At 40.8% G+C, this 10,469-nt stretch overlaps 2 protein-coding genes across 4 annotated transcripts; one reads left to right on the top strand and one right to left on the bottom strand.

Moving 5' to 3' along the window:
• Nucleotides 1-829: 829 nt before the first annotated feature.
• On the bottom strand, nucleotides 830-4,033 carry lsm11 (LSM11, U7 small nuclear RNA associated). The gene is made up of 4 exons (XM_044127969.1): nucleotides 3,402-4,033; nucleotides 2,351-2,490; nucleotides 2,168-2,251; nucleotides 830-1,267 (listed from the first exon to the last, which is right to left on the bottom strand). Exons 1-4 carry the CDS (start codon nucleotides 3,829-3,831, stop codon nucleotides 1,022-1,024), a joined length of 900 nt encoding a protein of 299 aa, XP_043983904.1. The 5' UTR covers nucleotides 3,832-4,033; the 3' UTR covers nucleotides 830-1,021.
• A 161-nt stretch (nucleotides 4,034-4,194) lies between these two features.
• thg1l (tRNA-histidine guanylyltransferase 1-like) lies at nucleotides 4,195-10,132 on the top strand. Of its 3 annotated transcripts, none has more exons than XM_044127970.1 (7): nucleotides 4,195-4,546; nucleotides 4,864-5,055; nucleotides 5,140-5,316; nucleotides 5,412-5,581; nucleotides 5,686-5,774; nucleotides 7,270-7,377; nucleotides 8,909-10,132. In XM_044127970.1, the coding sequence occupies exons 2-7, from the start codon at nucleotides 4,871-4,873 to the stop codon at nucleotides 9,065-9,067; spliced, it is 888 nt and encodes a 295-aa protein (XP_043983905.1). In that variant the 5' UTR covers nucleotides 4,195-4,546; nucleotides 4,864-4,870; the 3' UTR covers nucleotides 9,068-10,132. The 3 variants fall into 3 exon arrangements, with proteins under 3 accessions (XP_043983905.1, XP_043983907.1, XP_043983906.1); XM_044127971.1 differs by having other exon boundaries at nucleotides 4,535-4,638; XM_044127972.1 differs by lacking the exons at nucleotides 7,270-7,377; nucleotides 8,909-10,132 and adding an exon at nucleotides 5,935-7,255.
• Nucleotides 10,133-10,469: the final 337 nt, after the last annotated feature.

Genomic DNA, 10,469 nt, shown 5'->3' with positions numbered 1-10,469 from the left:
AATACTCCAGGTTCTTGTAGCGAGAAGGACGACCTGATTTCTCTGGTGTAACGTAGAGGACACAGATAGTACGATCTAATTTTGGGTCATTTTACAATCAGCGCTGTGCCCTTCTTATATTGTGTCAAGATTTGTTTGAGCACACTTGTGTGACAAACACGGCTTGCATTAAACAATTGACCCCATTTTCCCTCTCTGGAGAGGCTCGTTAAATGGGCTACACTAATAATATTCTGATACATTACATGAAGTGTAACGGTATATACAGCGGATGAACAAAAGTCTAAACGAACGATAGAACGTGCCCCACTTGTGACTGAAGATAAAACGGAATAAGGGTCAATTAATCTCCGCAGACGAAATAAAGAGAAATAGGAAAAGTTGCAGAACTGCAGACACGGTCGCGACAAACATCCGCTCAGTGCCACTTATCATCCGAAATAAACCTCTGTCATTTAAAAGGAAAGCGGGTGTGGAGGGGGCAGGAGGGGACTGCAACATCTTTACAACTTCCACGAGATGCAGTAAATTGTGCTTTTATGGGTAATGTGCCCATTAAAGAGTAAAAAGCAATCCGAGACGTCAAGACAAATGACAGCTTTTGAGTGCCATCTGCAATCTCGAGCTTCGCAAACTCAATTATTCATAATGCATTTATGAAGTCCGCTGAGACTGCGCTGTCATTCCTGTTCAAACTAACGGGAAAAGCAACATAAAGGGACAAGCTCCTACCAGATGACAATAGCTTCACCGATGGCTCTGGTGTGTTTATGCTGCCACCTGCTGGGTAAAAACCACAACACAGACCACTCGCAAAAACAACTTCAGCCAGAATTCAGGAGCTTTTTATTCCTCAACAAAATGGCCATTTCTCTGGCTCATCATATCAACATGATATAACAGCTTTGTGCTCGATTCGTCTGAATCTTCTTGGAGTATCCCACGACGTCCACGTCCTCGGTACAGCCCAATACTCGCAGATGTTCTCCGATCACATTGAGTCACGGAAATCAAAAAGAAATCAGAGAGGCTGTGGGTTTACCAGGATCACGTTTTCACCGCGGATGAAGAGCTGGTTGATATGGCGCGTATGCACCTTCCCATACGTCTTCTTCTGATGGGCCGCTGAGTCCCGGGCCTTCACCGAGACGACGCCTTTATCTCGTTTGCTTCCGACGTCCTCCGACGGCTTGGGCTCCGCTGCCCCGTCGTCTTCCCTCAGCTTGTCGCCCCCCAGGGTTTCCTGGAGACTTAGCTTCTCAAAGAGCTGGATGAAGAGTTGGGTGGCATTAATGCTCGACAATAAAAACGAGACAATAACAACAAACGTCTTGAAAGGTTTTTATGATATCAAACTAGCAAGCTACGTCCATTCTTGATCAGGTCATTTGCTGTTGAACATATTTACACTTTCTAAATCAAGATCCTGTTTACAGTCACTGGTGGGTGTAATCATGATCTTGTGAGGGGTTCAAATGATTCGTCACCATACGGGGAACACCTACTCAATATGACTGCATGCAAATATTCACCGGATCTGAAAGGTTAGTGCTTGTTTATCAATATTTGATTCTTTTTGTTTCCTTTGACTAAACAGAAGCAAAGCCTACCTTCTTAGATGATATTTTTTAGACGCTGCTCAAAGGAGATGTGCAGATACTTTGTGTTATCATCCAACATTTTCCTTTTAAAGATTAGTTTTGATTTGTCATATTTTTTTTTTCTCTTAGAAAGTATACACCTCTATCAAGCTCCTGCTCTATTGGTACAAAGTTGTATCTATTTTTTTTTTAACTGTGTTCTAGGGCCACACAAAATCGTGTTGCAAGGGCCACAAATGGCCCACAGGCCGCCCTTTGGCGACCCCTGCCTTGAAAAATTACAGATGTGTAAGACTTAGGGCTGGGCAATACGGCTTAAAAATAAAATCCCTGATTTTTTTCTTCAATAAAAAAAAAGAAGCTGTAAAACAAGATGGTGGTTCTTCTGTAACATCTGAACTATGAAAACCCCGGGGCTGCATTGACAGAAAATTGGGACTTTTTATTTCCTCCAAAATAAAAAGTCCAGCAGCTCAAAGCCCTCAAAATGTGCGTCACTTTGACTGAACCTTTACCAGCATTATTTCAGCTAGGAGAAAGAAAAAAAATAATAATCAAGTGGATACCCGTGAAATGGTGAGGGCCTTCTCGTGGTACAACGCCTCACCAAGGAGAGGCTCTCTGTACGTCTCATCTACATCCACCATGGCCTGAAAAACACACACACACACACAGCACCCGGCGTTGATCGAACACACAGCGCGAAGACATGAAACGTAGAGTGAAAAGACTTCTGGGCGTCTGCTCACCATGTTCCAGAACTTGTCGAAGACGACGACGAAGCCAGAGCACACGCCCCTCAGGCCTTTAAAGGTCCTGATGTGAACTCGGACTCTGATCCTCTCCTCTACGCAGCGGTGCAGCTCCCCCAGAGGACTGCCCTGACACACTGAAGACACGCGAGCAGCAGGTTATGCAGCCGACTCATAAATCATCCAAAGAATTCAGGTAAAGCGCAGAAAACATTTCTCCTCGAGTAAGCCAAGATGTTAATGTTTCAATTTTTATTTACCCCCATTAGTGACACACAATATATTGGCATTGACGTTAGTCATTTTTTAACATGTTGGTTCCAGTACAGTAACAAAACTAGGGCGGTATTAACACCCGATATTGATTTCTGTCTTGCTGCTGTTTGACTTTATGAAGGAGATATGGCTGGTTATTTGGTGCTTATTTGGTCATATGACAGTGATACTAATGCAGCACAAGATTATGGGGGTGTTTAACTGAAAAGCAATGTCAGCAAGATGGTCCTTCTACGCCATCTTAAAAGGAGGAAAATAAATGTAATGTTGGTAAATAGCGGTTATTGGCCATATCAGTGATATTAATATCACGATCTGCCTAAGTTTTCATATCAGTACATCCCTAACTGTTAATATCCAGAATCTCAGCGAATTTAGTTGGTCGTGGTGACAAATCAGTCACATACATTTTAATCATACACTTCAAAAAACCGATTACGTTTGAGATATTTTACAAAGGAGAGAGGCTAAACAGTATCTACATGTGTGTAGTTGGTGGAGAAATAAATATCTTTAGAGCTGTAATTGCCAAGAGGTTATACAACCATTGACCTGAAGAAAAGTGCACTCCACACTTTTCAGAATTTTTGATGACACCAAATTGCGAATGAATTTCTACCTACGTGTTTAAAACCGAGGGGGGAAAAAATCTGCCAACCAAACACAGTGGTTGTCAAAAAGCTAAAGAGGACGTGTTGTGCCTTGTTGGCAATGCACTTGAACGCATCCTGGTTTTGATATTATGCAGCAGCAGTGCGACAGCTGGACCTACAAGACATCCTCGTCAGGACATTTTTCAGCGGTTTCTGCCTCCTTCTCGTCCGCGGTGCCACTCCGCTGCTGCCCCCTTCCTCTGACACCGGGTTGTTGACCATCAGCTTTTTCAGCCTCTCGATGCGCTCCGGGTCTGCCACCCCTTTCATCGCTTTCCGCTGCCTTTTCTCCACATTCTCTGGCTTTGCTCGGCCCCGGCCGCCCTTCAAGAAGCTCTCGTACTCCGCCACATTGTTGAAGCACCTGATGTTGGGGAAGGGAAGCGGCGGCGCTGCCGGGGAGTACAGGGCCAGCAATGGGTCAAACTTCTCAGAGCAGACATTTAATTCATTTGCCTCATCATCTCCTGTGTCTGCCTCCGGCCCCGAGGGTGCTGCCGCGCAGTGTTTACTGTCCGGCCTTGCACTTTTTCTTTCCCTCTCCTCCATGTTTGAAACAAGCGGAACGCTAAGAAGCGAGGGATCCTGGGAAAGTTGTCGCTGTCCTGAGTTTATCTTTTACTGCACACTTCAATATTTCATTGATTCCCTAAAGACGCCATAATGCGTATTTTCCCCTAAATATTATGTCATTTATTTAGCCCAGTTTTATTTTCCAAGAGTCGAGTACAAAAAAAAGAACTACAAATCCCATAGCTCTTTAATGCACGTGATTATCAGTGGCTGCGTTCCTTGACATGGGTAGAGATGAAGATAAAACGGTGTGGGAGGAGTTCTTTTTGCCCGGGTAACATTTTTATAATAAAATATTTTTCATCCTTCAAATGATATAAAAAATATTGTAACTCTCGTAATTTTCTAACAAAATAACTGATTATTTCAGCGTGAAGTGAGTGGCATAAATTGTGTGAAAAGTCCCTCTTCTCGGCGCAGCGCTTGCTGTAGCGGCTGACAAATGGTGTACACCCACTTGCGTACATTTGTGTAACTTCATTATATGAATCCGTTCAGGTCGCCGCCAGATATAGGCTACATTATATGTTATAAGAAAATATGTCGTTATATATCTCCAAAGAACAGTAAGTAACGTATTGGGCCTTATTAAAAAACAAATATTGTTCAACTCGGAACCTTTGTGAGGGAAGTTCTGGAGGTGGTACTGCAATTACGGCATATTTGATCGACGGACTGTACACAAAGCAACGTGAGTTATCACGGGATAAGTATTTTAGTATATCTGTTATGAAATAGGTATAAAATCTATTTGGTTGGGTGTCAGGAAAGTGAAATTACCAGGTCAGTTTTGTCATTAGCTTATCTGTTTGTTTAATTGTCGCATAAACGACTAGCTAAGTTGCTACCTGCTCTAATGCCATTCATAACTAATATCAGTCTGTTTCGCAGATATGTTACAGTAAATTTAACCAAATTAATCTGTTCATAACAAATAGAGTTGTTGTCATGTCGGAACCCTTAAATAATGGCAACAAGTCGTCTGTGGTGTGTTTTTCCTTCCGGCAGTCTCTGGATGCTGATAGAAAGACTTGGAGCAGCAGGAAGGTCCTGTTTCGAAGCAGCATCTCTGCGTCCGTTTTCCAGCTCCAGCGCTATGGCAAAAAGCAAGTTTGAGTACGTCCGCAGTTTTGAAACGGACGACACCTGCCTCAGGAACTGCTACATTGTCGTACGACTGGATGGTCGCAACTTCCACAAGTTGGTTGTCTTCGTCATCTCACGCTAAAGTCTGAAATGATTGACGTGTTTTTGACTCTTCTGTCGCATTACAATCTGTTTCAGGTTTGCAGAGCAGCACCACTTCGCCAAGCCCAACGATGACAGGGCTCTGGGGCTGATGAGCAAGAGCGCCCGCTCTGTCATGGAGGAGCTGGAGGATATTACCATCGCCTATGGTCAAAGTGATGAGTTCAGCTTCGTTTTTAAGAGAACCACTACCTGGTTCAAAAGACGAGCCAGGTACCCCTCACTTTCATTGACATGCCTACAAAAATCTCCACATCACGACGGTTCTGTTCCGCTTCACTTTCTTCCCAACCGTGCTTGTCTTGCAGTAAACTCATGACTCATGTGGCCTCCCAGTTTTCCTCTTCGTATGTGTTTTACTGGAAGGAGTTCTTCGGAGAACAGCCGCTCTTGTACCCGCCTGGCTTTGACGGGCGGGTGGTTTTGTATCCCACCAACCGTAACCTCAGGGACTACCTCAGCTGGAGGCAAGCAGACTGTAAGTGCGTCCTTGTGTGTTTCGGTGGATAAATCTACATGATAGATTTATCCACCAGATATTTGTCACTTTAAAGCTACAAATATATGTTTCTTATATTCTAGGTCATATAAATAACTTGTATAACACCGCATTTTGGACATTGATTCAAAAAGGAGGACTCACTACAACACAGGCCGAAGATCGACTAAAGGTAAGAGCAAAACAAAGAAGATGGGTTACTCTGTCTGTATAGAGGAAATGGTATGATTTTTCAGACAGAAATAACAATATTTAGTACATTAAGCATACATAATATAGTTTATAACCAGTTATAAGTTTATTAATTCAATTGTCATGTTGTGTCTTGTCAGATATCCCAAGTTATGCTTCTTTTGGAACCTCTCCAAGCCTATAAAGAGGAAGGCATTTATGTTCAAAATGGATCACAATATATTAAAATACTTTGGGTTTATCATCCCATCATTACTATAAAAGTCAATCCAAATGAAAGAATTATTGAGGTTTTTTTTTTTACATTATATTTTTTTTATATATAAAAATATTTATTTTGCATTTGTTTTCTCTTTTTATCAACCACCCTGTGAAATTTGTAATTCCCTTTAACTTCATTTATTTGTATTTTGTCACTTTACTGCTGCAAACATCAGTTTGCATTTATCAAACTGTTGTATCGCAGAGCAACGCAAAGTAGTGCGTAAATGCAAAGTGGAAATAAAACGATGTGCCATTTTCAAAGCTTTCACAGTTTAACATCTGAATAGTATTTATAGTCATGCTTTTAAAGAACTCTGCAATTATATCGGCAAATCTTTTAAAGTATGAATTTATCATCTTTAATTATGTAAAGATTGAATCTTTTTTTGGCCAGTTCTGTGTAAAAGATCTCATGCTCCACTTTCCAAGTCTTCCCACTTCAGTTGAATTTAGGTCTGAGCTTTAACTAGGCCAGCCTAATAGTTCTATGTGCTTTGAACTCTTCTTTTTTGTTCATGTTTTGTTTTATTACCAGCTGGATTGGCATAATCTTGTTTAAATTATTTTGTAGTTCTTTTAAGCGCTGAAAAAAATCGTCGGTGGCTTTGGAATGCATCCTCCAAGGCAACAATATGTCCAAACTTTTTTTTTTATTATTTGGTTTGCTTTGACAGAGAAGGTTTCTATTTTAAGCCACAACTTTACTGCCTGACTGTTTGACATTTTGTTGTAACATTTGGCTAAGTAGTGGAAAGCACAGCATGTTTTAGATGTCAACAGACTCTTCATAGCTTATTAATTGACACAAATAGACTTTAATGGCTGCAGCTGCCTGGGACTGATGCAGCTGTTCTTTATAACTTATTTCATTTTCCAGTGCAGATTAGGAGTCATCCAGAGAACAATGTCTAGAAACCTCATTGTTTATTAAAAAAATAACTCTCCTCACTCCTTTAATATACAGTGTCTCTATATAAAATCACTTTTAATATGCTGAAATATCTTAGCGGTTCGGTTATAGTATTAAATGCAACTTCAATGTTAGTGGTTGCTCTCCTATAGAATAATTGAAACATCCTGACACAAAGCAACCAGCAGGTGGTGCTAGCCAGTAATGTGAACACCCATTCTTGCTTCCTGTGTATGAGTAGCTGAACTCAATTTAATATATCTGTTGTTTTTTGTTTGTTTGTTTGTTTGTTTTTTAACAGGGAACATTAGCTTCAGATAAAAACGAGATTTTGTTCTCAGAATTCGACATCAACTATAACAACGAATCGGCCCTCCACCGGAAAGGCACCACCCTCATTTGGGAAAAGGTAAGATACTCCGGAGTGATTAAGTCTGCATGGGTTTCCACAAACCTCTGTTGAGGATATCCCAAACGTGTGCCAAACCAGCTCAGTTTGATATGAACCACAAGCTGCTTTATGACTCAGATCTTAATGGTTTCTCTATTTGCCTAGTTAAGTCGTGTCAGAAACCTTCACATTTCCTTTATCTGTCTTTTTCTACCAAATGCTACAAGCTGAACATTTATTTCTGTTCCCTCTATGTCTCAGTGGTTTCTTTGATTCAGAAGTGACACAGTGTTTTTATTTATTTTGATCTAATGGCTTTGCTGGTCTCTCACTTATTCAGATTTTTAAGCAATGTAGTTGTGATGGACAGGAGTTTTTAATGTTCATTCTGCTAGAAAAACAAAAATAATGTGGTATGTATTGATTTAAGAAATCTTTTTAAAATGTATTTATTTTAGATAATCCATGTTTATTATTATTTTTTCTGTGTTAAACTGCTAACACTAGCTTAACAATATGACTCTGTGACCAGATTAAATCCACCATGTCCCTGTTTGGAGGTTTATCAAATGGTTAGAGAGGAAGTAGGTTAATTTTATATTTACATTTAGGTTGATGAGATAAAATTAAGACTCGATGCAAATAGTATGCATACAGAATTGTGCAAACATCACAGGTTTATCCCTAAACTATCTATAGTTTTTTGGGGGTTTTTTTGGCAACAAAGAGTTGAATTTGTGACAAAACAAAGTTATGTAGAGATATCTTTCCTGATTCATTCTCAGATTATTCATTTTTTTTCTTTCATGTGCAGCTGCAGAATCAATTTTTGTGTAATGTTTATTTGTGTTTATGTGGTCGTCAGGAACCTGACATCAGTCCTAAAAATATTCAGATTTTTTTTTTTTCAGGCTAACCACTTCCACTTCAGCCACTCATTTTTCATAATGAGCTTTTATGGTGAGTTACTAGACTAACTAGACTAACCCTCTAATGTCTAAAGACAAACAGGAGGGCTTCTGATACACTTTTTTGTCTAAGTTCAGTGAAGTTCAGAAGTTATGGAAATGTGCTTATCTGGAATAATCGCTTGATTGGAATATTCTTCATCACTTGGAGTCAAAGCTACTTCCTCCCTTTAAGACAGCACATCTTTCCTTTGAATTTTTGTTATCTTAGAGGTCATATGCAGCCAGGAAAAGCATAACAATTTGATAAATATTAAAATTATTCCATCTCCAGCTCACAGTGTAAAAGATCTGCTTGTGTGTCCAACAGTTTGTTCCTCATCCTTCCTTCTTTAACCTTGAACCTTTGTACTTTTACTTTAAAGTTGACTGAATAAAGACTGAGAAGTCTGGAACGTTGACACTTTTAGAGAGCAAAAACTGATTTAACGGGTACATTTTGTCATAACGAAGACACATGAACTCAAACCTGTTGCAGAAGGAAAACAGGACTCATCTCAGCTTGGAATCAGCATAAGAAAGCCTCCCAGTAACGGCCCGATTGTCTCTAACCTCTGTCTCATCATTTCTCTGTCATGTAGCGGGACGAGACAGTTAGCAAGCGCATAAAGCGACCAAATGAGGAGGAGAAGCAGGTTCCTGTCACACGGAGCAGGAGGAAGGTGGAGGCCTACCACTGTGACATTATCGGGGACCAGTTCTGGGAGGAACACCCAGACGTTCTCGAGAACGACACCTGACAACAGCAACTCTCCTTGGAAAAACGACTCTGAGCTGCATATTTAAAGCCGGCTCTCACAGACAGAGACTAAAGAAGCACAGCCACAGCTTCTTGAAACCAAACTATGCTTTTTATCGTTCACAGTACAGTTATTCTCCCAACAGCTGATTTGTGTCTCCATTTTTAATCTACTAAATCACGTGCATAATGATCTGCCAAAAAGTCCCAATTATGCTCACGTTAATTTGAGCATAATTCGTACTGAGGTACAGTACCAGCTGGTGTTGAGGATATTCAGGGGCAAGCATGTCTTGCCTTCCTCCCCCCATAGGGTTACTCCTCTAAAAATATACCCTCATGCGATATCATGAATGGCATTCAAAATACTACCAACGCCTGATCGTTTTGCATGTCTAACATCACCGTGACGCTCTGACGGAACGGCTCTTTTGCAGCGCAAACTATAAATCGGAGTTAATCTTGCAGAAAGTGACGAGTTTTGTAAAGAAAACAAATCCTGGTATGTAGAGAGAAAAAAAGGGAGTGGGATAGAAATGATCCAGACTACAACAGGACAAAAAAAAAATAGCCGTTTATTGGAGCCAAGGCACCCATGAAGAGACGCGAGTGGATTCAGTGGTGTGCGCTGTCATCAGGGCTAAGAATACCTCCCACACCCTGCATTCGCCCTGTCCCTCTGACATGCGCCGCGTGGCATATCACACTTCCAGGGGCCGACCCAGCATGAGCGGCTGCTGGAAGCCTGTGGAGTTTGAAGCCTACTGTATTCTGTCACTGTAGCTCACGCAACAGGAAGCGTACGTTCTTGTCGATCACCAGAAGTTAATTCAGTCAAAAAGGATCATTTGCTTTACTGAAATAAAACAAAATCGGGAGCCGGCTGTGTGTCCATTTGCTGTGTGACTGGTGGCTCTCTGTGTGTGCAGACAATGACTGGACAAATGGTCACATAGACCAGAGGAAACCCTAGAAACTAGAGCATGTTGAGACAAGTGAGCGTGTTATTTAAAGGCGGCATGGATATGCCGTGCTTAACCATAATCCCCTTGTGCTACTGTCGTGGGGAAAAAAAAAGAGAGGATTGCTTCTATTTAAGTTCAGCTTTTTACTTTTTTATTTTCTCTTTTTAGTTCTGAGCTCGGATGGTGACAGATGTGCTGTCGCTGCATTTACTTTTACACAAGGTTGCAGGGGTCAAAGATTTTAATAAGTTAAATACGTTTTAAGGCTCAGACTTGTCAAAAACCTATGGTTAGTGTAGTAAAATTGATTCCATCTTGTTTTAAAAACTTTGTTCTCTAGAGCCAGTTTTTCCATTTTACTGGTTGATGTAATCAGATATGCACAGCTTGGAATTATATACTTTGTTGAAGAGTAATAAAATAATTTAGCGTGTTACA

Source organism: Gambusia affinis, linkage group LG09 (genome assembly GCF_019740435.1).
Source record: "Gambusia affinis linkage group LG09, SWU_Gaff_1.0, whole genome shotgun sequence".
In the NCBI taxonomy this organism is placed as follows: domain Eukaryota; kingdom Metazoa; phylum Chordata; class Actinopteri; order Cyprinodontiformes; family Poeciliidae; genus Gambusia; species Gambusia affinis.
Note: the sequence above shows the minus strand (reverse complement) of the source record. Positions and strands in the feature narration are given on the sequence as shown.